We start from the raw sequence: 27,438 nt of genomic DNA, 5'->3' as shown, positions 1-27,438 counted from the left end.
TTGGTGAATCTACAAATTGTTGAGTGAACTAAATCATACATGTTATTAAGCAAAATTTGGATTAAAAAAGCAATTCCCAGACTGAAAGTCTCTGTCTTTGTTCACTAGTGGATTGTATTCCACTTCTACTTAGTTTTAATAAATCACCTGCCCTTGTTGTAGGCAAGCATCACACCTTGTTTGACTTACCTGTGGCTCTCTGGTGCCCCTTCAGGCGTGTTTTGTGTATGTACCATATACAGCATGTAATTAATTAAATGGGGTTTTTTTTCATCCTTTCAGTTAATTGTGTGTTCTTTCTTTTCCTTTGTGCTGCACGGCTGATAACCAACTTAGGACCTTGCAATGGGACACAGACCCCTCAGTGCTGCAGCTCCAGTCTGACTCTGAACTTGGGTATATGTCAGCCCTTTTGTTATTTGTTTTACTATTTGTTTGCAGGAGTTATGTTAAAAATGCTTCCTATTAACCTGGTTTAGTGAGAGTTGTTTTGCTTTGGCAGCAGCATTTTTGTGACAAAACAGTAAAACAACCCCCCAAAACTAAATAAAGCCCACGCAAAGACAACCTGCTATTTCTGTTGCTTGATAAATAATAACCATTTCATTCCAGATGAAATGTTGTTATAGTTAGTGCACTTTAATGGAAAATAGAACATGCATGTAAAATTATCCTAATGTCTTGTTTGTATTTGTTGATTCAGATTTTTATTTCTGCATTTTGCTGGCAAAGTGCTCTTTCTCCCACCTGCTGTCTTTACCATAGTTAAGGTGTTTTCCTTAAGAATAATTGTCATCCTTTTCTTTTAGCCTTACCTTAGAAGTGTGACCACATATATTTGTGCAATTGGCAAACATAATTCATGGCCATGAATAATTTTGATTTTTTTATTAGTCTAGGTCAGTTAGGATTTCTTTATTTATAATGAGACTGACATAAATAATTTACCTGGCCAGGAATACTCTACCACAAGTTAGCAACAAAACAAAACACTGCTTTGGGGCACTGAATCTAACCATTGTAGTTGGAATGGTAGTATATATTTGAAAACAGTCATATTTATTAAGTATGAAAATTGTCTATTGTGTAGTTGGTATCATTATTAGAAATGGCATATGTTATAAAGTATCTATTAATGGTGGGCTAGTTAGTGAAAATCAGTTTTATCTAGTGAAGGCTTGAAGAGCTAGAGCTAAATCCTACCTCACCTTTTAGGTACTTAAGTGAACTTAAACAACTGCAAGCAGCCTTGTGTCTAAAAAAACAAAAGTGCTTTACCAGAGGAAGCATTACTTCAACCCAGCTTCACAGCATCTATGTAAATTGGGTGCTTCAGCGGGGCATTTTGGCACATTTAGCTAAAGTCGATTCAATCGGCTATTAGATAAAAGCATCAAAAAATCTCCACTAAGGCCCCCAATCTATACAGACATGGGGTCAACTGAGTCCAACGAATGCACTGCCTCATCTAGGCATGTGCTGGGTTTGGCACAGGAGTCAACAGAATTTAAAGTAAGGTGACTTTCGTTTTCCTTTTTAACATCTGCAAGCATTATTATGATCCCGTTTTTCTCTGTTATAGTCCCTGCAAAAATGCAAAAATGTAGGTGCTTCCTTCTCCTCCTTAATACATTTTTGTAAATTTGTTGTAAATCTAAGATGACAGCAGAGAAGTTTATAGCTTTTCAGGGATTTGAGAAGGGTGAAATTAGATCACACTTAAGTCCACTGTGGTGCTTAATAGATGGAGTAAGAACTAGTTCCCATTTTGTCCTGATGCCCATAATGTCATCAACAGACTGGAGATGGAGTTGAAGTTCAAAGTGAAAATGTGGCTAGTTGAGACTTGGTTTAGATATTGTCTATGTAAGCACCCGAACTATTACAAATATTCTGGAAAAGGAAATATTGTAGCACAAGAATTAAGAGGCTAACTTAATCAATTCTTAATTCTTCCCACGGTATGCAAGTTGTTTGGTTTTATTTCTTTTAGTGAGAGAAGTCAGAGAAGTTTGAAGTAACAAACAAGAAAGGAAACTGAGAAAAAGAAAAATGGCACAAATGATGCCATGAAAGGTCCACTTGCAGTGGCATTGAGGAAACTTATCCCGTCAAGAGGAGAAGTGGTATCCCATCAATTTCTGCAGAATTTACACACTTCAAAAGTTGAATTGAATTGATACAGTACTGTCTTTCTGAGCCTGCAGGCTGATATCACTGTTTCCCCTGCTGCTGTTTTCTCATTAGCAACATTTTAAAATTTTGCAGCACAAGTTCAGAATCTAGTAGGGTATGATGAGAATGGTGATTTCACTTTGCTTGCTACTTGCCAATGCCTTGAGAAATAGCAGTCAGTCATTATGGATATCAGCATGGGAGGAAAGTCAAGAAAAGATTCAAGGACTAGCAGTGCAACAGAGACTCTCCCTCTTCTCTACAGAACAGTTGGTAGGAAATGTAGGATATACCAATGTTAGCTTTCAACCCCAGAACTGCGAGGCAGCTTTTTTTCTCCTTCTTGTTAAGTAGGCTAGGAGATATGGCTTCAGATGGGTCCAGTGTAAAGAAATGACAGTGAATTCACAGGAAGGCTGGTGCACCCCATACCGTAAAATTCAACGTGCTATATATATGTTGTTAGTAACAGCCGTTCTTCTAAAAAGGGGTATAGGTAAGAAAGGCAGGGCTTCCTTGGATGATACAGAAAGATTTGAAGGAGTAAGTACCAATACAGAAAAAAATCTGTAGCATGCACACAGATTATTCATGTGGCTAAAATGCCTGCTAGAGACGTCTTCCTTGGTTTCTTCAGGCATGGGGATATGATTTTAATGGAAGGACTAGAGCTTTAGCTCTTCAGTTCTTAATGACTTTACATGGTAACATTCCCATGAACAACTTTTGACTATGAATTCCTTAAAATCTCCATAAAAAATCCAAGGCCAGGAAGCATTCAAGAGCATCTAAAATGAAAGATGTATGTGAATAGGATGGTGGTGTGACTCGACGGTGAAGGTGTTTGCTGTATGAAAGGAAACTTTAGTTCTGAAATAGGATATTTTAGATAATGGAACTCAGGCATTGAGTGAGGGTTCTAGCCATCTCTGAACATTTAGGACCAAGGTTCAAAACAGCTTTTGAAAGGATTAAGATTCCATACACTATAGCTGATTGATTTGTAGAGATATCAAATACCTAGGAGGTCACATGCTTCAGATGAAGGAAAACTACCTGATATTAACAGGCCATTATTAGGGTATTGGTGGAACACTAGAGCTCTGCTGATTCATAAACTGTGTCTAAATGAGAGATGTTTAAGTTTAAAAATTCAACAAATCCCTTCACTGAATTTCTCCAAGACAGGCATGAGCAGCCTAATAGTCTGCAAGCTGCTGGCTCAGTTGTCAATATGAACTTTCACTCTCAACTCCTGAAAAGAGGAATTAAGTAAACTGACACAGTGCTATCTTTAGTATCTAATAAGTTTCTATAAAGGTAGCACTAAGGCCTAGTATTTCACATGCATAAATTAGTACTGAATTTGTATTCTGCTGAGAGCACAATAAACCTATACTAGTGAAGGAACCTTTGGAATCTCAGTAAAATGAGTCATAAAAGTAGGTAGGAGTTGACTAGTTAGAAAGAAGAAGTCTGTTTAATCATATAAACAATGTAGGTGTGAAATCAGCAATTGAGGGCAGAGGCACTTTGGATTGCATTTTTAATTTTAAAATACAAAGTCAAAGTAGCTACAGATGCACAGCATGTCAGGAAAGCTTTTGGATGTGTTACAAATCCATATGCTCAAGCTGCTGAAAGTTTCCATGCAGCATTTTCAAACATGCATTGCTTTTGTTCTCCTCAGCAGAGCCTTGAAAACTGGTGTCAGGGTGGCTTATTCATTCATTTTTTTTGTGGAAAAATGAATCAAGAGCTATAACAACAGTTATTGTTTTAGTAATTTACTTTTATTACCTACTAAATCTACTGTTGTTCAGACTCATAACACTGAGGCAACCAGATGCGTTAGAAAAAATATAGCTAATGCAGCAGTAACTCTAGGTGAAGAACAGCCTAGCTGCAGATATACCGTATTTACCTGAATTCAAAATGACTTTGAATTTAAGATGATCCCCCAATAATCAGATTCTACACATTGAAAATTTATAAATGTGTTTTTATGTTTCCATTTATAGAATCTAACCATTGGAGGGTTGTCTTAAAGTCATGTCCCTCCCCCCCCCCCCCACCATTGCAGTAACAGGGAAAACAGCAGCAGAAGGCTAGTAGCCTGGCCCCTTTACCTTGTACTCTGCCTCTTGTCCCTCTCCCCCAACTTGCCTTTCATGGTACCAGCTGCCCTGGCATCTGTTGTCTCCCCCTTGCCACTTGCCCTCCCCTAGTACTTACCCCCCTGCCAGCACCCCTTGGCACCTGCCCCCCACTTTTGCCTCGTCCCTAACCGCTCTTGCCACTTACCCTTCCTGACCCTGGCTCCAGCCCCACTTGGTGTAGAGCAGTGCAATTGTTGTCCCAACACCTGCCCAACCTGGCAGCAGCAGTTGTGGCAGCTTCAGCCTCTTGGGGGCAGAGGCAGTGAGATGGTACATTTGGTAGGGGGGCAGGCAGCTGTTATGGCTCTGACTTGGGTCAGGGTCAGAGTCAGAGCTGCAGAACCTGTTTGTTGTCCCCTGCCCCACTTGTACTCAAATCCAAGATGAGGGGTTTCCCTGCTCCATATTAAATGGGGAAAAGCCTCATCTTGGAGTCAGGTAACTATGATACTTTTGGAACTTTTATTTCCTTTTGCAGATCTGTTTTAGTTTGATACTTTTTAATCATGGCTCTAGGTTACCCTTAAAAACAAGTATATGCTCTCCTGAAAGTCATGGAGAGAAGGAATATTTTGATTTTGGTAGTTAGTTTTCCAAATACCTTCTATGAACTGTAGTTTTACTACAGAACACCAGAGGAGTGACAGAGAAATTAGTTTATTGCTTTGTCTATCCAGATATGCCCATATACCATTCCACCAAATTTATCTGGAAACAAGTTTTTACAGCTGGATTTGTTTGGCTGGGTAAAATATTGATTGCAGAATAATTAATCTGATTTTTATTCAATATTCTGTTTGCAAACAAATTTTTATCTATTCATCCATTTCTACAGATAATCAAATCATATTTAGCAAGCAGTTTGAATATTTTTTTCAACTATCATTGAGTGAATCCAATTACCATGACTAATCTTTCCCACTTTTTGACCAGCTCTCTTTCTCATATTTCAGTAACCAGAAACTATCTTGTTAGGTCTTGTAGCTTCCTTTTCATGTAAGTTAGGGCAGCAGAAGGATGGCCGTATCATCTAGCCTCTATGGCAGCACTATGTTCTTGTTGGCTTCATCAAGTCCTTACAGGGTAGCTGTAGTAATTCTCATGGCAAATGGCTTTCATGAAGATTCTCCCTGTATCAGGAGGAGAAAACTCTATTCTTTTTCTCCACATCTCCATAGTCCTGATTTAGAGAAGATGCCCATCCTTTTTCATTCATGCTTTGGCCTTCTTGCTCCTTTCCTATCCTTTACTCTCCACCATGTGGATCCCAGGGCCAGTGAAGTACCCTCCCTTGGTCCTGGAGAAATTGGAAAAATATTGCTTCCCCATAATAGAACAGCATATAGAGGGCCACCTCTGTACACAGGTTTACTGGATACATGAAGAAGCCTTATGAACACAATGTCCCTGTCCCTCCCCATTACATTAATCCTCTACAATGTGAGCCAGGCCTAATAAAGCCATAAATGTGTAGCCTTCTCATATCATTAATTATAATTTGCATTCATCTTGTAGTTCCCAGCTAAATTTCCTTCAGTACAAAGTCAGCTCCTGGTTAATTAGATACTTAGTATTCTTAGTTTATAATTTTAAATTCTAGTAGACACTAAAATGTGTTATTCATTCTGCTTTTGAAAGCTTTGCTGCTATGATAACTTTTATTCATGTGACTAAACTTTGATGTCTTATATTAAATCTTAGACGCAGACTGCACAAGCTAGGTGTGTCAAAGATTACCCAGGTTGATTTCTTACCTCGGGAAGTGGTGTCCTACTCCAAGGAAACACAGACCCCTCTGGCAACACATCAATCCGAAGGTGAAATATTTCTTATTTTAAAATTTATCAACAGCATTTGGTATCATAAAGAAAATAATGAAGACTTTGCTTTGCATATATAATTATAAGTAATATAGTATACACTAATAATACACAGTATTATACTAATGATTTTGATATTTCTATTGTATTATGCATTATTTTGATCTGATGCGTCTGTTCTCCATAAATATTAGGTTTTTCATTTTTGTCAATATTAACAGACAAGTAGCAGACAGAAACTTAAAGTTTCAGGACACAGAATACACCCCTAATGGGTCCTGCATTAGAGAGAGAGATCAGAGAAACATATTATTATCAACTATAGATAGAAAATATGAAAGATCAGAAAACGTTCAAAAGATAACTGGATGCTTTACTATAAAAAATATGTGGAATTGGTAGCACAGAGAAAATAATGAAGACTTTTCTTTACAAATATAAGGTAAATACTAATAATTTTGATATCTCAACTTATGCATTCTTTCAAGCTAAGTGTTGTTTGTGTTAATGGGTTTTTGTGAGAATAATTATAATAATTATTTTTAATTTTTTTAAATTCAGGTAAAACCAAAGCACAGCTGCCTAACCTTACACAGTATCATCATAGCAGTAAAATGGGGGCATATTTTCAAATAAATTATTATGCTTGTACTTAAGAATTGCTTTGTGACATGTTCTTGCTTTCTCAAAGGAAGTTGGATTCATTCCAAAGGATCTGTAAAGAGGTAATGTTAGAATGTTACTGTAGTTTATTGGCTTAGCATGCTTGTGTCTTCCTTTAGTGGATAGCCCCCCCACAAGAACAGAAGTCGGTGCTTGTCCCATAATAGGAATAGGGAATCTACATTTTGGTGCAAATAGTCCTGAGACTTGTTCCTTCTAGCAAACAGTTTATATCCAGAGGCCGATCCAGATCCCCGCCAGGCCAGAAACAGGGGAGTGGGAGAGAATATATCTGCCTCCATTGCCATGGTCCCAGATGAACTTAGCCCCTGTGCAGCCCAGTTGGAGAAGGCAGGATCTTTCCTTGCCTCCAGAACAGCCAAAACATAGGCAGTACCCATGGGCAGCACCAGGCAGGGAAGGGGGAGAACAGCGGGGAAGGGGAATGGAGAGAGGAGAGGAGAGGATATGCCTTTGAGTATGGAGATAGGGCAGCTGGGGGTAGGAGACTGGGAGGGTGCAGCCACCCTTGCAGCACCAGTTACTGTAATCATACCCCACTTTATAAAATCCTGGATCTATCTTTCTATATGCCTGCAGAGCTGTTGTTTGTTACAGTATGCTTTGCCATCAAGAAATTCATAACAAGAATTCTTGATATTTGACTTCCTAGTGTTGGCCTGACTGTTAGATTAGCTTACTGAAAACATATGTTTGCCATGACTGTACCATGTGGGCATGTGTTGATTTCAGTTTCATCTTATGCCAATTAACCCTTTGTAAAATTAATCATCCTTCTGGTGCAATGTATTTGTTCTCCTTAAATATTTTGCTTCTCATTTTTATCAGCATTAACAAACAGGTAGCAGATGGGCACAGCTTCAGGGCACAGCACGCACCCTCTGGGGCCAGCATTAGAATTGGAGAGATATAGGAGGCACATATTATAATTTACTACAGCTAGAAAGTATGAAAGATCAGAAAAGGTTCAAAGGATAACTAGATGCTTTATTATAAAAAAAAAAAAAAAAGTGAAATCTTCCAGCTGGGATGAGAACATAGCCAGATACAGCAGGGTGTGGCAGTATGAACATACCCCACTTCTGCCGCTGCCTTCAGCTAATTCAGGCACAGGGGAAACCGTAGAACTGCTCCTGCCCTGCTTCAGCCACAGGCTATGGCTGTGCAGGGTGTCAGGCTTGGTAGGGGACAGTGGTAGTGGTGTGCAGGTTCTTTTTTCCAGCACCAGCTCCCTGCCTGCTTTGCTTCCCCTACAGGTGTTCCTCACTGGCCAGGAACAGATACTAGAAGGAGGGACCTGCTCAGATTCAGGCACGGTGAGGCTTCTACCCAATGGGTCTCTTCTACCCATTTCTACCCCACTCTTCAGGAAGCAGCTGTGCAGGGAGCTGAACTCAGGTGGAGACAGCAGCAGCAGTGCAGAGGTTTCTCCTTCTAGTGGAGTGGTTCTCAACCTTGAGGCACCACTGGATAGACTCAGGGCACCCCTTGGAAAATGCCAGCTCTTAGTTCTTGCTCTTGGTTTATCTTGTGAATCATATTTGTAAACCTACCAATGCTAAGATTGTGTGGCACCCAACAGCACCCTTGAAAGAATCTCAAGATGCCCCAGAGTGTTATGGCACCCCAGTTGAGAATCACTGTTCTAGTGCCTGCTCTTGGACATCTGCAGGGGACACTGGAGTGAGAGGCAGGCAGGGCACAGAGGCTGGAAGGAGGAACCTGCATTTGGCTGCCACTGTCCCAGCCATGCCCAGAACCCTACATAGCTGCTCCCTGCAGGCAGGCACTGCAACAGGGCAGGAGTAGCTCTGTCCTCCATCCTGCCCTCAGGTTAGTGAGGGACTGTGTCCCTGGGTCCACCCCTTGCCACTCTTCTTGTGCCTGCTTCCTACAAAGCTTTCCAGTGTCCCCTGTCAGCCCAGGGGTTACTTCAGCCACATCTCTCATGGCCTACCACATCTGCCTTTAGTGAATCCTGCATCTTTCCATGGTTGAGACTAATACATAAGAAGCAAATAGATTGCAGTACATTAAACAATTCTGTTTAATGTAGCTTATTGCTGGAGGGGATCATAGGGTGGTAGGGATGGAGGGTACTTTTTTGTGCAATAAAGCACACTGTTGGCATATATTCAGCATATGGTCTGCTGCAACCCTCAGGTCCTTCTCTGCTGTACCACAGTTTAGCCTGTCATTCCCATCTGCATCTGTAGTTGCAGACTTAGCATGTATGGTGAATCAAATGCATTGCAAGGCAACTAGTGCCAGGGGGACTGGATGCTCTATATAGCCTTAATTAACAAAGCCTTTCCTAAATACCAAGAATTTCTGCACTAAGCATTAGGCCAAAGTCATTATGAAAAGGTAAAATAGAAAGAGAAAACACAGAGAGTTCAGTAGCGAAGGTTGACTATACCAGTGTTTCTCAACCAGTGGGATGCGAAGGTTGTGTAGGTGCAGCTTATCCAGAAAAAAGTGGCATTCCTGAGAAAAGTAGGGGGCCTGCAGGCTCAAGATTCTGCAGAAATACACTTCTTGGAAAAAGTGGGGTTTTGTTTTTATAATGGTAGGACCAGAGTTTTTTGACAAAATGGTTGTTGGGATGTAAGGTACAAAAGGTTGAGAACTGCTGGACTAGACCTCAAACTTAGTAAAGAGAAGAATTAAAGGAAAGTGCATACTTCTCATCTCATCATCCTGTGCTCCATCACAAGGCAGGACAATGCCTCTGTAGAATTCTGATGGAGGTAAGGATTTGTGGTTACCAGTTTTCAATCCTTCATAGGTTCTCTGGGATCATGTTTAAAGAAATATAATCAGGAAGAGTAAAGTTTAGTATTTCAGCATGGAAAACAATATATCCCCTGATGTCTGTTCTTAAGTGAGTGTAGGAGGTTGAAATTGTACTTAATTTCCAGTCTGTGGCCAGGGGTATGCAGGTAAAATTAGACACAAATGCTGCTTTTGTTCAACAAGAGATTCAGAAAAGAGTAGTTTAGATCTTAGAAGTGGTAATTAATTGGAAACACTACAGGGGATAAATAAGCTTCATATTTGTGGCCCAGGCCTGCTAGGAATTATGTCCCAGGTTTAAATTTCAATCTCCTAAACCAGTTTAATGAAGATGTAGCCCTTCCATATTGTCAGCCTGAAAGATTTAAATGTATAATGAACAGAGAATTTCTTGCAAAAATATACATCAGGAAAAAATCTCCATAGTGTTTCTATTCATCCAAACAGCAAGACGTTTCCAATATTGTCTTGGGGGAGTGTTTTATCAGTGGTAACCAATAGTCTTTGGCCTGTACATTGCTGCAGAGTAGTTTACCATGGTTATGAATTCAGTTTTTCATTTCCTAAGGCAAAATATTTATTTACTTAGATGATGTACTGACTATGACTATCAGAACCCTTAAGCAGCCTATCTTGCCACTGGAAAACTTGAAAAATTCAGGATTTCAGAAGCAGACTGTCACAATTGTGGGTCAGAAAAAAGACAACCAAGAAAACCTACTACAGGGATAATGGGGACTTTATCTTACAGGAATATATAAGGAAATAAGAAATATCTTTCAGGGGTCTGACACAAATAGGGTATCAGTACCAAGCCTTGTAAATACAGAACTTTTATTTTTCTAACCAGGAAATAAGAATCTGTGGTTTGGAAATCTAATACCTAAAGCCTACTCCCTCCAAGAGGCTCTTGCATCTATAGTACTAAGGATCATGAGTCCTCTGCAAACTACTATTTGCACCTTGTCAGTCTGAAATCAGGTCCTCTATAAAACACCAGAAGAGCCCTTCAACATGCCAAGCACAGCTAGGCATCTGAGAGTCTGATACTATGATCACTAGAGTCTCTGAAACTAATTTTAGAAGAAATAATATGGCATTATTCTTCACTACATTAAAAACAGATGACCTTTCCTTTTAAGACTAGGTAATTCTTTTTATTTTAAGGGAAGAATAGCATGTTATTTTTCCCTACCCACTCTGTTATTTTGGGAAATAGATATATGTCTTTTCCAACCTCTGATCACAGGTCCTAATTTACATGTTGTGTTTAGGTTATGGTAAGCTTCTACTCTTTTCTTTCTCTATTTGCAGGAAGTAGAGGACTTCAAAGAACCCAAATTCTGGGTCTGAGTCCTAGGAAAACGGGGTTCTTTCCTCTTCCTCAAGGCATAATTAGATTTTTTTTAAAAATATATTCTTGGATTTTCTTCCTTTTCCGTTGAAAAGCAGTATGGGTTTGATTAAAGCTTAGGTAATGCCAGCTATTTTCTGACCTTTTAATGGTAAAAAGACCCCCCCTAGAATTGCACCAGAAAGAGAAATTTACCTTCCTCCACTGCACAGAGGGCTCCATATTCCCCATAATGCCATGCCATCCCTAAGTAACCTTCACTTAAAGTCACTTGAACTCTCTTAATCTAAAGCCATACCTGGGAGATGGCAGCAATACTGACCTTGGCCTGATCTCTGCTTTGGGTGAATCCCCAGCTGGCACACAACAGGGGATACTTCTCTACCTTGTTTTAATGCAGGGTAGAGAAATGTCTGCTCTTTCTAGTGCCTTTTCCCCCCTCTTTCTCGTCATTTCTTTTGTGACCAGAAGATAATTTTATAAGTTATTGTCATTCCTGCTTGTGCATTCTGTTTCCTTCAACTTCTATATTAAGGTGTTCGTTTCTTTCAGAAGTGGATCAAAATAAAATGACAAATCTAGTAGGGAAGTTCAGCGTCCTACAGGTTTTTCAGATTATCTATTTCTCTTGGAAGTTGTAAGTCTCCAAACAATGTACCCAATGGTATACTTTTAAAAATGAGCTGTTGGTAGTCGACTGCTTGTACCCAGTATTGTCACCCTAAAACGTAGTGAGTAAAGCCTCACTCATCCTTTTTCAATCAAGAGATTAAAAAAAATACAACATTGTTATTTTGCCTTCTGGGTTTCAAATCCTTATAGATCATACCATCATGGTGGCTAGAAACTTATTTTGAATGATAGCTAAGATTTTGGTGTTTTCATGTGACTCCTTACTCCAGAAAAATAAAATAGCAAATATGGCAAGACTGTCATAACTGGCAACTTAGCTTGCTTGTGATACACAGTGTCTGCAACAAATGTATCAAAATCCATGAATTTATATGAGAAGGACAGAGCAAATGAAAGGGGAGAGGCAATCAGCAATAGATGTAGGAAAGTGTAGATTATCCTTTGACAGAAAGTATAAATAAGAAAATGATGAATGAATTACAAGTAAAGCAAAACTGGGACAGAAATCACTACAAAAAGTAGATAAATGAAAGAGAAACAGGTTAAAGAAAAGCTTTGCTGTCAGGCTCAAAGGAATAGGGCTTTATTATTCATGTTGATGAACATTACTTTGGTTTTAATTTTGTAATAATTATAATTGTTTTCTGTACTGGTACGTATTACATGATACAAATGGTTGTAAAAATCTGCTTTGTCTTTTCTCCTTAAACTGTAACATATCAGGCTGAAGCTGCCATATCTTGGTAGATAACAGTAAATGTCCACATTCAAAATTCCTTTGTTTGATCAAATCAACAAAGCTTGTTTTTTACTCTTGTACCAGGTGGTACACAATTGGATGACTAGAAAAAGTTAGTCAGATGTGGGTGGTGCTGGATTATGAAACACACTTTCAATAATTTCTTTTTATGTCTTTACAACTGCACATTCCTGTCTTGATGCCAATACTCCAAATATTTTTAAACCACTCATAAAAATGTATTTCAAAAGCATACAAACAGTACCCTCTGGTGGTAGATTGATAAGCTGACACTTTATACATAATATACAACTTTCAGAAAAAAGATTGTGTGGTCTAATTGTTTCAGTATGCATACATTACTTGCTGTATTTTATTCAACCAGAAATATTTATCATTGGAACTTGTATTCATATAGAGTAAAGAAGCAGCATGTTCCTAAATGTAATATTGAAAGAGGGAATACAGTTAACCTGAAACACTGATTTTCAGAGGTAAGACCACTAGTAGAAACCGAAAAATAAAACAAAAGGCCGTCACAATACCCAAATTAAGTTTATGGTCAACCAAAGGACTCATTCACCATGAAATCTGCAGTAAATCCCACTCCTGCCATCCCCTGACCAAAGGAATGACCAACACCTTTTTCAAAAAATCTATAACTTTTTTTGCACCTGTTGAAGCTTCTTATATCAGCTGGAAAACTAGATGTTCATCTGTCTAAATTTCATAGCATGACATAGAAAAGATTCTGGTCTGTTAGCAGGCTCAGTAGTGAGAGCAAACTGAAGAGGCCTTGAAGTGTGATGATTCAAGCAACAAGATGTGCAGCTCTGGGATGTGGGAGCAGGAGAACCTAAAGGCATATAACCCATCTAATTGCCTGAAAGTCATAGTCCATTGGGGAACGTCATGTTAATATGAAAATCTTGCTTCATTTGAACAAGGTATTAGGAAAAGTCAGTTGGCTGTATGCATCATCTACCTGTATGTGTTTGGCAGTGATCCTCAGCTGGGCATAAGGAAAACTTCTTTTCCTTACAGGTAACTAGAATCTGGGACACACTTCCAGCAGGGGTGGTGCAGTCACCATCCCCGGTGGTCTTTAAGAAGAGGCTGGACAAATACCTCGTTGGGCTCATTTGAGCCCAATTACTTCCTGTCCATGGCATGGGACCAGAGTTGATGATCTCACAGGTCCCTTCTGATCCTTCTTTCTATGATTCTATAATTCTCCCTCCAGTATGCTCTGGGAGTGAAAGGCAGGAATAGGAGGATATTTGACTCTCATAGGCTCAAGGCAATATTGAGCAGAGCCCTCTTGATACTAAACTGTTTTGAATATGTAGAACTGAGAATCATTTAAGGCTTGGGAGATTTAGGAAATTGCTATTAAGAGCTGGTTTAAGAGACAGAAGATTAGCCTGGATCATCCTCTGTCAAAATAAAACCCACAAGGGAGCCAAGGGGAGGAAAGCTATTTTTAATAGATCTTATCCTGATTGTTTCATTAGGGGTGGAAAGAATGTTTTGAATCTTTGCAGAAGCAGAACAGGGCCTGAACTACTGTGAAGGAGCCTCACAAAAAAGACAGTGTAGCCCAGGCCTTTTCTGCAGATCTGGAAAGGCTGGGACTGTGCAGCTATGTCATGTCCCTCCCCCCACTTCTGAACTCTATATCCTCCTCCAGGACAAAGAGTAGGTGCAATATATGCATAGGAAATAAAGAAGAGAAAGGTGAGCTGGAACAACATACTAATCAAAGCTTTGGTTTCCTTGGATGTAGACTGTTGTATAGGAAACATTCCCTATGGGAATAGGATACTGCTTTAAATTTATTCCAGATGGAATCAGGATGGATTAAGGTCCACCAATGCCTGCCCTCACTGCAGTTCCCACCTGATCCTAACAGATGATCTATGCTTCATGCTCCCAGAGAAACTGACCTCCTTCCCTCCTCCCCAAGAGACATGTCCTGGGGTGAAAAAATCCTGTTTAGTCCCCATGTGTAGAACTCAGTCTGTCTCTTTTTTGACTGAAGTCCCAGTTCAAAACATTAAACCAAATGAGATCTTGGAACACCTGGCATCAATTGGTAAAAACAAGAGCTCTGATGCTAATGGCCTTGACCTCAGACTCCTTTAACTAGCTGCAAGTCATCTTGCTGTGCCTTTGACCCATCTTGGTATCCTGACATTTGAAACAAGCCATGATCCATGAATTTATAGAGAAGCCTAGTAACACCTGTATGCAGATAGAGTCCCTGCCTGGGTGAAAAAACAAAAACCTCAGCTTAGTCTCTTCTTTCATTATTAGGATGGAGCCTGGAAATTTTAACCCTTTAATAACTGACACATCAAACTGATTTATTTGGTGCTCCATTGAAACAGCAATTTGACTTCAGAACAAGCTACTCCATAAAGGCTTTTCGTACAAACCATTTTCTTCAAGTGAAAGAGATGCTGAGATGAGGTGAAGAGTATATAACCTTGAAGTTATGCATGAATATGTACTACTTCTGTTAATATTTGAATTAGGAGTTTTATAGGCAACAAGGAGAACTAAAATTTCCTCAAATATGATTAAATGATTTCAGGAACTGGCAGCTTCTTAAGAGAAAATGTTTATAACATTTAAAAACACATTTTATAGGTTTCTGGTTTCATTTTGCCATAGCTATCATATTTATAATATTTTAATATATATAGTATTGCCATTTTGGCTATAGTACACAGTGGTCTCCAATTTGAAAAAAAATAACATTTACCATTAAGTCACACAGTTACAATCTACCCTGTGAAAAAGGGAAAATCATTACTTTGGAGACACTACTTGCACAAATAGAATACTGTGTTAAACTTACCGCTGGTGGAAGTCACAAAGATCACTGTCCACAACCCCTATGGCACCCATTAGATTCTAATAGATTATCCCTGATCAATAATCCAGTGGAAACTAATCTTTGCTTGCAAGGTACCACTGTTTAATAACCATCAGCAAATACTGGCTTTGCAATAGAGACCAAATTGTGCGTATATTAAATCATGTATGTGTAAGGAAAGGTTGCCTTATGGAGGCAGTAGTTATTTATCCTCAGTGGCCTCATTAATATTTTATCTATACACTCCTAAAAGTAGCTAGAAAACCAGTGCTGGACTAATCTACAACCCTCATGTGAGGGCCCATCAACAGCAGATTTCAAAAGACATACTAGGAGATGTAGATGGGTAAAATAGAGAAAGCACATTATGGATTTATATCTTGGCCCTTGTGACATAAAGGAAAAGCATCCCAGTCTGGAATCCCATGCTCTATTCTAGCCCACACAGCAAATGATAATTAGGTTAAAAAAATTATACAGCTGAACCAGAAGAAAATTCTTCTGTTCTGCCACTAACTATCATAGATTCTGTAGCTAATGCACATCTCAGGAAAATATCCCCAATTGCTCCTCTGAGGCCCTTTTAAAAAGTTTCCTTTAATTAGCTCATTAACATAAGAGAGGCCACCTGCCCTGAATAACTGATTCATTGCAGAGCCTCAGTTTTGTACCCTCAGTCTAACTGGAGAGGGAGCCAAACTGCTGGGCTGGGTAAAATAAGTCAAAATTTTTCTTAAGCTACATAATTAGCCTTTGTGATTGCAAATCAGGACAGCATCCAAAACTAGGCCCTGATCTTGCAAGTGACTTAACAGACCTGACCCTGGGCTTGTGCAGAGTCAGTGAGATATCCTGGTGCCTTGAACAGCTCTGCCTAGGAATCAGCATTTAACTGCACAAAGCAGCAGTATATTATCCTGGTTACGAACTGCCAGTTGGATCTTAGGATCATAGGAAAGTAGAACTGGAAGGGACCTCACAAGCTCATCTAACCAAGTCCCCTTTAAATCATTAGGGGATTTCCACTGAAATTACTAGGAAACAAAAGTTTGACACAGAATCCTTACTTACAGAGACATTCATATACAGAGTCACTATAAAAAGTAAAGGGGAGATCTGCCATGTGTGTGGAAGTTTTTAAATAAAATAAGTGTATCTGTATCTATCAGATGAGTTTCCTTTAGATTAATATTAACAGAAGACAGAGCTCTTTTTGTTGTGTTACAATATGATCATTGTAAACAATGTTGCTGTTCAGTAAGATACAAATCACTTCTTCTCCCACTATTCTGTTGTAATTTGGGTAAATTATATCTCAGGAGCCAGTTGCTTAATGATTAGTGGACTCGGCTGGGATGTAAGAGACCATGGATCAACTCTCTGCTCTGTTTGACTGGAACGGAAATGTTAAGTCAGGCCCTCTATAATCCCAGCTGAGCACTTTAACCACTAGAATAGAAGGTCCTTCTCAGTATCTCCTGGTGGAGATGTTTTATTGCTAATTTCCAGGCATGGAGAATGCCAAGTAGGAACTAGTGACCAAGACATGTATCTCAGCATCTGGTGCCAGGTTTGCCACAGAATCCTTCTAGATAATTCCTAAGAAATACCTATCACAGAACACACCAGTGGTTATGAAACTTTCCTGGGATGTGGGTTTTTAGGAGATTGGCTGTGCTCTGTTGGTTCTCTTTTGTGATTTTGGTGCATGGGAAAAAAGTCCCTAACTTCAGGAGAGGATTCCTGGCTAGGGAAGGCCAGTGGTAGGACACTAGTTGGCCAGACATAACTACTTATCTCTGGCCAACTCAATCCTTTGGGTGCCAAATAATTTCAATTCTGGCTAGTGTAAGCATTCTTTAAGGTATCACACTGAGGGCTGTAATTCCATACAGTGATAAGCATTGCAATTAAATTCCTTGGAGGATCTACCCTATATTGATTAAGTCACAACCAGGTAGGTCACTATATGATATGCAACCATTAAAATTGACATGCCAATGAAAAAATTGATTTTTTTTCAGGGCAAAGGCCAATAAACCCTGTAAAAGTGAACCTGGATAGACTGTTGATAATGGACTGTTATGAAATGTTTATTCCTTGAGTCATAGTTTAAAACATTGTGGAAGGAGCTAACGAGTAGCAGATTAAGCTAGGCCCTCTCCTACCTATCTGTCTGATCTAGATATTTGAACATGTTACAGAGTTTTTGGTTAGCTGATCACTTTGGCATCTAGGCACTTTACTAAATTATTGGACCAGTCATGTTTATATATTTTAGACTCATGGATGAAGTACTTGATTAAGAGTCTGGGGTCCTGGATTCCATACCTAGCTTCGTTACTGACCTGTGACTTTGATCAAATCATTTCATTTTTCTGTTTGAGAAAGGTCTTTTTCCTCTTCTGGCCTTTGTCTGTTTAGATTGGACTATCTCTTACTATATGTCTAAAGAATGTTTAGCAGAATGGAGCCTCTACACACTCATTCAATAGAAAAAAGAATTAATGAGGCCATCATGTGCTCACATGAAGCTCAGTGCAGTCCATTTTCCCTTGTCTGCCATGATACCATGGTCAGAGCACTAGCTGGACCTTTGCTTGGACAGTTCTACTGTATGTCTGTAGATATTGTGGTCACTTATGTGACTACAGTATATGCATAGCTATTATTTAGTGTCCCTCCCTGCCACGTATCTGATGCAGCTTTATGCTTCCTTTCATTGTTCTTCCTCATCCTTTGTCCTCATAATCTATTTGTTGTGGCCACAAGAAGGCAAAGATTCTCTGACTCTGTAACTAAAAACTATGGGCTCCTATACACATGCAGATAGACTGGTCTGACATGTTGTAATTAGAGCACATTTGAGCATACTTATTTAATTGAGTCTGCTGGAGTGTGGCAATTACTGTGCTCCAGCAGACTCCAGCATCATGTGTATCATTATCCCCACACTGAAAAGTGGCAGCCGGGCACTTTAAAGCTCGTTCAGTAAGCTGTAGTTCAAAGCACCTTGCTGGCATTTTTCAGCATGGGGATACTGATACACGTGAGACTCCTTTTAAATTAGTGTGGTTCTCGAAGCTGGGCTAATTTAAGCGCGTCACCTCCTGGAGCATATGTATGAATGCCCTATGGTTCTACAATGAATACTTCAAGGGAACCACTGAGGGAAAGGAAATATTGATGGAAACATGATTAATTGTTCATTAATTGAACAAAGGTTTCTTGTGCAGTGTCAGGAACTGGTGTTATACATAGACTTGGCTTTTTTCATTTTGAGAATTGAAGCTAATTGTTGTAACGAGTAGTAGTTGTTCTGAAATATTCACATTTCAATTAATCTTGTGTAGGGCATGTGTATTATAGCTGAGTAGAAATGAGCTGAAATCTAGTTTGAGGTCCAGAGTTAAACCTGAAAGACATTCAGGCCTAAATAAAAAATGTATAGCGTGGATCATCAGCAAAATGATGAAGTTGGATACCTAACTGTACTATGGGGGATTTGCATCTTTTTCCACATCATCTTGCAGTTGCCACTGTCACAGAGGATATCAGGACCAGAATATCAGAGGATATCCTAAAAGACATTGTTGGAACAGATGCTCATAACATATAACAAAAGCTGAAGACCTGCCTGGGTTATCTGTAAATTATGAATACACAATGTGTTTGCCAGTAGTAAACAGGGAAAATACATCTTTTTAGTTCTGTTTAGGGAACTAGTGAGATAAGAATAATTTTCTAGTTAGTAGATCATCAGCTTGTCATAGTTTAATAGCAAAGGTTAAGACCAGATTCCTATTAAAATCAGTGAAAAGACTCTCAATGACTTCAGTAGGAACTGGATTGGACCCAAACTGAAATGTTTGCTGAGTCTAACTCACTGCAATCTCTCATGGTTTTATCATGTTAAATCAGTTTCACAATTTTGAATTGTGCTGCTTAGATTTAATTAAACATAAAGATATTATTCAAGGCTTCCTAACTTTGGACAACAAGGTAGTTTGCACAAAACTTAGCATGCATTGACCTTTACACATCTGATTAGTCCCCTGGATTGCTTGATTGTGTGAAATGAAGCATGTACATGTTTGTGAGATCAGGGCCTTACTTCTCTTACTTCTTGCATTAGTCTTTCCAATGCCATGGAATGCCAGGTGCTGGGTTTAATTGGGGATGGCAGAGGTAGGCAGTACCCACTTTTAGCACCTTTTTCCTATCAGTGGAGGATACATGAGGAACTAGGCAGGGAGCAGGATGACAGTGAACCTGCCTGCCATCACTGTCCCCAGACAAGATTGGCAGCCTGCACTGCTGTTCACAAAAGCCCCAACTAGAGTGAGGCAAAAGCACCTCTACAGCTGCCCCTGTCCCTGGGTTAGCCAGGAACAATGGCAGCAGTAGGCAGGTCCCCCTTCCTGCATCCAGAGACAAATGCTTGGCAAACCCTGCTAGAGAGGCAGAGGTGGAAAATGGAGGGGAAGGAGGCCAAGAGCAGTTGCGGGGAGGGAATCTCACTTTCTCTGGGGAACCAAAAAGTCCATGGCAGCTTCTCTGCACAATCTGTTGGCGGGGAGGAAAGAGGGCTGGGTGCAACCACCCCTGCAGTACCAGTAATATCTCCTACACGCCCCTTTTTGAATTCTTGGATCCATCCATGCTGTGATGTCTATAAGATTAATGTTATGAATAAATCATAATAATAAATATTTTAATTTCAATATATTTTTCTTTGTGAGTAATGCTATGATATGATATGATATTATAATTTTTCCTGGTCAGCTATCAGCTGCAAAAAATGTGCCTTTTATTATTCACACCTTTTATCAATCATTTAGACAAAAGTAATAGCTATGCTGGTTCAAGACTACTACATCTTGTAATAATTTCTAAATGTTGCATATTAAAAATAATACAGTTACTTGTTCTTGAACTTTTTCAAAATGTCGGTGTATGAGCAAAAGTGTTTGTTTTGTTATTAGTTTTGACAAACTCTGATTGTGCCTTGGCTATTGTTGAAGGATTTTATCTGCCCCAAACCTGCTGAGAGACAAAGAATTTTTAATGAATTTAATTAAAACTTTATGTGGTTTATGGCAATCACCTCCAGCTGGTGTTCCATTCTTCTCCGGTGAATGAAGTTTCCTATAATGCATAATGATGTGTTTTATACGAGATATTTGAACCTGCTTCCTACTAGCCCTAAGGTAGTTTCCATGGTGTGAGACAATGGTAAAGTATTTTAAAGTAATCTCTTAAACTTAAGAGAGCTATGTAGTATGTTTAAGTGCATTTGCATCAATGGGTAGATGAATGTGTTACAGTGTGTTTTAAGAAATGTTTCCCACCTGTAATCATTATTGGCTGGACCAAGGAACCCAAATTCTTGCATACCCATTCAGACAAATTTCTATTTGTGTGAGTAATTGATCAGTTTTCTAAGCAAGGGGTTCACAATCTGGCCTCATGTTGGTAGCCAAAAAATTTAGTCTGTAGGAGCTCTCTTGTACATATTGTTTTCTTGTGATATAGGCCACTTCTTGAGATCCTTCTTTCTTGGTCCAGTTGCTTTTTCTTCTATAAATGAAGAAAAGTTTATCAGGGATTGATGGAAGAGGAAAACAATTCTGGGCTGTTCTTAGATTGCCATCTCTTCAGGGTAGAAACTGTTTTTCAGTCATTTCTGCATCTCTACAACAACTAAGCCCTGATTTATCAAAGCAATCAGCACATGCTTAACTTTCAGTATGTGCTTATATTTAGTTACAGTCAATGCAACTTAAACCCATGCTCCTGCATTATTAGAATTAGTAAGAGTTATTTTGCTACTGGAACAGATCCTAGGAGTCCTAGTCATGGGGTCTGGCCCCATTATGCTCAGTGCTGTACAGACACACAACAAAAGAGATGGTCTCTGCCCTAAAGAAATCACAAACAATGGTCTCCAATGCAAGCCATCAACTTAAGCAAATCATTACATGGCTTTGCTAAAATGGGGCCCAACTGCTACGCAGACCCAACCCTGCTCAGGCTTTTAGTCATGACTGTAAATAATAACAAACTGCAGAGATTGGTGGAAGTCATTTTTGTTGGTTCTGTTCGATTGGGTGTGTAGGTAAGTGTGTATCCTTTCACAGAACACAGGAGGAGGACCTTTGTCCATGCATTTCTTATGGGGCCTACAGGTCAGCACTATCAATGGAGAGTCACTGTGTATGTTTTCCTCTGTCACCACAGTTTTGGTTGATGCCTGCAGATGGTTGCATTGTGAGGGCGGGGAGGAAATGAATCTATTTTAAACAGCTGATGATGGAGCTTCCCAATGAAAAGGTCTGGTATGAAACACTACTAAGCATGAACTCAGTGAGCTCGGATCTGAGCTTTTCTTACAAACCCTGGAGTACAAGGATCTAAGGAGCAGAATTAGAAAACTCTGTTGGTTACGGTATAGTAGGCATTAAGCTTTAGCAGTTCTAGACATAGTTCCTAGCTTTGCCACAGACTTACTATACAACCTTGGGCATGTTAGATAACCTTCCCCTTCATCAACTCCCCATCATTAAGGGATGGGTATAAACTATTTTTTCCCATATCTCTTGTTACTTTTCAATGCAAACTTTTGGGACAGAGACTAGGTCTAACTTTATATACAGTAGCAAGGTCATAATTTTGACTGATACCTCCAGCTGCTGCTGTAATAAAATAAAGAGCAATATCATGGTCACTTTCCCACAAGCAGACTTCACCCTGACAGAGTAAGCTTGGTTCTGATGATCTCTTGTTTACAGCAGATTATTGTTATCCTGAACTCTGGTTTTCCTAGACCTGGCTGCATGTATTGCTCTTACTTAAGGTGTCTAAGAATCTCAAGCAGAAGCTTGGCTACTCCAGGCCATGTCTATACCTCCTTCCTCCTGAGCCAAAGAACTACATAAAGAGACAAGCCCTACATACTTGCTCAAAACCAGCAATTAGGCAGCAAAAATGACTTGGCGTCATCTCCAATGGGCATATGACAGAACCTATGCACCTTCTGTGGTCTTATGGGACTGGGGCTGACTTGGTATAACTAGGGGTGGGCAGGTAATGCCTTAGCCCCAGACGCTGTTTTAGAGGCAGTACCAGAATGACAGTCCCTGGCGGGAGGTCTCTGCTGGTGGCAGCCTATACTACAGTCCATGTCCAGGAGATAAAACTTTCCAGTTCTCAGTCCCTCCCTCCTCTTACCCCTGGTGATTTGCAACTCTCTCTGCATCCCTACCTGGGGCACCAAAATTCCTTATTATTCCTCTGGAGATCATCAGTACAAATAAGTATGAGAAGGACAAGGCAACCTTTCTAACTTTATATAACTCTGCTTCTTTCCTTAGGTAGTTGTCAGATAGACACAAAATTGGATCCAAAGTGAAAATGGCTATGTATGGGCATGACTTGTAATACTGAAGCTCAGTGAGATGGGCTCTTGGGCAGAATAATGATTTTGAAAGGGGGATAGAGTTGGTGTAGTGCATTATCACATGTAACAAACATAATGCAGATTTTGTCAATTTAAAAAAGAACCTAGATGCTTTGCTAATAAGGTAGTGGTCTAGGGCTATATTATTCAGTTTAAGATTGGAGCAAAAACAAATATAAATTTATTGTATTTAAATTGCTATTTCATATTATTTATAAAAAATAACAAACTAGGCAAAAATAATCAATATGTTATTTCATCAGTCCTGCAGTTATTAGTCTATTTCATAAAACGAAATGTAGCCTTCTTGAGTATCCTAACAGTGCATCCAAAGCTGTACTGAAAATTTTTTCCACACCTGAATTAATGTTTTTAGCTAGAGTTAAAACCAGTTTGTGAAATAGCAGTTACATTACCAGGAGCAGCTAACAGGCAGTAGAATTGCAGAAGAAATGCTAGTTTGGTCAGCTGAACATCAAGACCATTAAAAAGGATAGAGAGTTATTAACACCTGTGGTATGAAGAGTATAGAAGGAATCAGGTAGATTAGAATGAATTGTGAAATCAGTTGACTCCGTCATTGTTGTCTGAATAAAAATGCTGCTGCCGCTGCCAGGCAGTTGGTATTAAGTTTTGGAAAGACTAGGAATCAAAGGGGTGGGGGTGCAACTGTGCCATTGCGCCCCAGTTGGATCTGCCTCTAGGTGGGCTGCACCCTGTGATGTCAACTTGCAGAAGGTGACCATGGTTTTTTTCAGGTCTGGGAAAGCAGGAGATACAACCTAAACTAAATATTAGTTAAAACACTTACCTTTGTTTAACCCTATTATGTAAATGAAAGTGGGAAGTAGACAGTAAGCCTGTGGAACAAAGAGAAGTTAGTAGTAGTTACTAAAGAACAGTAGACATCTGGAGATAAGCTCCTCATATGGCTAGCATTTGAATAACTTTAAGTGCTTGAGTTCTCTTGCCGAACATGGATTTTCAAGGCTTGGATAATAATAATAATAATAATCCAAGCCTTGAAAAGTATTATTATTGTTGTTGTTATATGTATTGTCCCCAGCTGATGAAACCTTGTACAAGAAAAATGTTATTTATGAACTGGAAATAAAAAGATTTTACAGGAGAATTTACAGACAGAAAGAGGCTCAGAACTCCATAATGAAAGGTACATATGGATAGCGTGAGTAAAAGAACAACTCCTAGCCATGGAGAGAAGCCAGAGGCCAAGATAACAAAAAGAACAAACAGGCAGAGGAGTGACAGATCAGAGATGAGTGGTCAAGAATGAAGAGTAGGTGGAGTGGATTTTGAAAACCACAACGACAGTTTTGTATTATCCTCAGAAATGGAGAATGTCTGTGAAGGTGGCACAGGAAGGGGATGAGAGGGGTGAACATCCTGTACTGAGGGTAGCCTGACCACAGACTGATGAGTCATGCTGCTGCATGTGATTTGAATCCAGATGCTGTGACCTGGCTTGACAACAAGGGCCTGATTCTTTGCCCCATAACCTAACTCCTTTGCAGCACTCAGGTGATATAAAATAGCCTGATTTGCAGCTGAAAATTCCCTCAGCAGGAAGGTGGGCACATTCATAGGCCAAAAGCATAACTCCTGGAAAAAAGGCATCAAGTGCTCGACAGAGCATGGTTCTCCTGAATCAATATATTTACTTATTTATGACAGATATTACCTGAGCAAGAACATGTATACCTGGCATAAAAGAGAGCAGCCCCAATTTATGCTGGGTGGGAGGTGGAGTAGCTGTGGGCTCAGAATCAGAGAGCTGCAGAGGACTTCTGGTGCACTGCCCTGCCCTGTATGAACCTCTGTGAGAGAGGATCTAGGCCTGAAATGTTATTCAAGGAAGCCAGTCTTCTGGCCACGGCCCTCCTCTTCCAACCTAAGGCATCCAGACCTCAGAACTGGAGGTATTTTCAAGGATTCATCATTTAACTTGTTTTTCAAGTGATTTTAAAGAAAGGTTCCCAGTTACATTCTCCCTACTTCCTGGCCTTCAGTAAGCAACATACATGCCTAGCTGAGATGAATAGCTGCCTCCAAAGCCATGCAATACTTTCCATGGCAGCTGGCAAATTGGGAGGGGGAAAAGGACTGAAAAAGATGGAATGTTACTAAAGTCAGACATCAATGCAGACTTTCTCCTGTTTATCAGCCTGACCTATTGCTGCCACTTCACTAGCCCATGCACGTTGGCATTGTGACTAAGCCAGCTGGACTCCTGGAAGCAGGAAAAGGCAGGGCCATATAGGAGCTATGGAGTTCAACAGTGAGTATGGCTGTATACATTTGCTTTTAGCAGCAAAGGGAAAAGACAGACATTGAGAAAGAAAAAGGAACATTTGAGATAAAATATCTGTTTCCTTGTCTTTTAATATAGTCTGCTAAGTGGCTAATTAACAAAGGAACAAAGTGTTTGTGAGTTTGATTTATAGCAGATTTTATTAGCATATGAAACGCTGCAGCAAAAGCATTGAGAACAAAAGAATGGAGTTTGACTCAAGAAAGGTGTGAACTCTCAGTGTGACCTCTCAGCGTGACCAAGGGATAACAGTATGAGGTACTCTGCCAAATTTCTTATATGAAACTATGGCATTTTACGGAGCTACTTTATTGAGAGTGAGGGACAGACTGAAATCTCCAGAATGCTGCTTACCCACCTAGTCTCACTCCACTTAACTTCCTGACCTCCCTATTCTACCTTGGACTTTATCTTCCATAATCTTTATTTTGTCATAGACAATATGATTAAAGTACCTTCTATGACAAAGGTACTAGTGCCCCAGAATGGAAATCATCAGTGGTGCCACTGCGTAGTGTTTTAGTGGAAGATAATGATGGGACAGTAGAAAGAAAAATAGGAGCCATCTCCCCCTCTCCTCAGAATAAAAAAAAAATGGGATTTTTCTTTCCTGTATAGGTTCTCTTTCACTCCTTCACTGTTTTTCTGCTAGTCACAGGCCATCCCCTCTCCCTCTGCCCCTCCAGTTGAACACTGACCCTGTCATTTCCTTCTGCTGTCTTCTGAACACACACACCACTTGCTGATTTATTCAGACCCTCCTGCACTAGTTGACTATAATTACTAAGTGACTGCTATACTCAGTGGGCCTTTGCACACACCACAGAATTGGCCTTGAAAGCAGCTTAAATGCCCTTTTGCACTCTTTTAATGGCATTGCTGTTTGCATGTTTGGCAGCGTATTCCACTTTAATGGCGTTTCTGTTTGCGTGCTTGGAGGCTTATTTCGCTTTAAATAACTTTGGGACATAGCAAGATAAAACACCTCCAAGGGGTTTTAGTTTGCTATCTAACAAAGTGCAACAGTGCACGGGGTGCTGGAAGCTGATGTGCTTAGGGCTTGGTGGGGCTTGCACAGCTCAGGGGCTGTGGGACCTGGCAGCAGCCCATGCAAGCAGGCTCCATCGAAGAAAAAAAAAGAAGTGGTGAGCCTGATCTTTTTTTTCCTTTCTCCATGGAGCCTGCCTGCCTGAGCTGCATGGGGGCCCAGTGCTTCCCTCTGTGGCTGCAGGGGGCTCCCTCCATGGCTGCAATACCCCCAAGGACCACCTGGGCTGGGTGCCAATGGGTGGGTGCTGCCTGGGGAGCCCCCACGCAGCTCAGGGACTGCTCAGCCCACTGGCAGCTTGCCCTTTCCCCCTTCCCCCCCACTGCCAAAGAGGCAGTTAAGGATCAGGCCCTCACCCTTGCGTACATGCAATAGGGATTTAGTTTGGTTTAATTCTCCCTAAATCGAAGCAGTGTTTTTAAAACCCCACTGTTTCAATTTAGGGAGAACTAAACCAAATTAAACCCGCGTGGTGTGTAGAAGCAGCCAACCTTGTTAACCCAGTTCATCCCCAGCTGAGACCTTTTCCTAAGGATATTTGCAACCCAGTGCCTACTTGCTCTGGAAGCTTGTCTGTGTCCCAGGCTGTAATTCTCTCCTCTTCCAATCCCAGCCATCCGGACCTCAGAGCTACCCTTGAAGGATTCCCCTCACATGGTAGCACGAGGGTCACACGCCGGTTGTACCCTTTTCCCTCTTTTCTTCTGCCTTCAACTCTTCTCTCTTTTCTCCCTCCTTTTTCACCTTCCAGCAAAGGATGTATGAAAGGTCATGAGGTAAATTTGGATTAGAACTAATACTAGTGACACAGTTCTGTGGACCAAATAAGAGATCATTCAGCAACTGTATTTCAAGAAAAACTTTGGTGATTGATTCTAACTCATTTTCTCAAATTATCTGGGAAGAAGAGAGGACATGACAATTAGTGTACGCAACCGTCTACTTTGTTTCAGCAGAATTCCAGTAACTGTAGGTGGATTCCAAAGAATGGAAGGCTCTGTTGAGACATTAAAAAAATGTGGTTTTAATTCTATTCTTTCTGAAATTTCCCCTTTTTCTACCTAATCTAATTGTTAAGAAACTTGAGTAACTAGCCAGATTTCCTTTTTATTCTTAGTAGGGTGTAAATTGACCATTAAGGTCTATTGATTTTGTTGTCGTTGGCAACTCATTGCCAAAAGTGGCAACAGTGTATTTCATGTAGAAATGGTTTACACATGTGAGGAAAGTCATATTGCCAATCTGGTAAGTAGTTCATGTACCTGCCATGTTGGAATCCAGGATGGCTTCCATGAATTCACATTTTGGTTAATATTTCAGCCCTACTAGGGTGGCCATCATAGAGGACAGGCCAGTTGTCC

General features: G+C 40.1%; 1 protein-coding gene across 5 annotated transcripts in view; it reads left to right on the top strand.

The window, feature by feature from the left end:
• DYNC1I1 (dynein cytoplasmic 1 intermediate chain 1) overlaps positions 1-27,438 on the top strand; it is a 294,891-nt gene that overhangs the window by 68,819 nt on the left and 198,634 nt on the right. For 3 of the 5 annotated variants that reach the window (XM_090046981.1, XM_090046985.1, XM_090046982.1), the window contains exons 5-6: positions 337-396; positions 6,036-6,151. In XM_090046981.1, coding sequence (XP_089903107.1) covers positions 337-396; positions 6,036-6,151 — 176 coding nt within the window. The remainder of the gene's footprint in view (positions 1-336; positions 397-6,035; positions 6,152-27,438) is intronic. The other 2 variants (XM_090046983.1, XM_090046984.1) reach the window with 1 other exon arrangement.

The sequence above is a fragment of the Crocodylus siamensis genome, chromosome 5 (genome assembly GCF_052110815.1).
Source record: "Crocodylus siamensis isolate JL-2025a chromosome 5, ASM5211081v1, whole genome shotgun sequence".
Classification (NCBI taxonomy): domain Eukaryota; kingdom Metazoa; phylum Chordata; order Crocodylia; family Crocodylidae; genus Crocodylus; species Crocodylus siamensis.
Note: the sequence above shows the minus strand (reverse complement) of the source record. Positions and strands in the feature narration are given on the sequence as shown.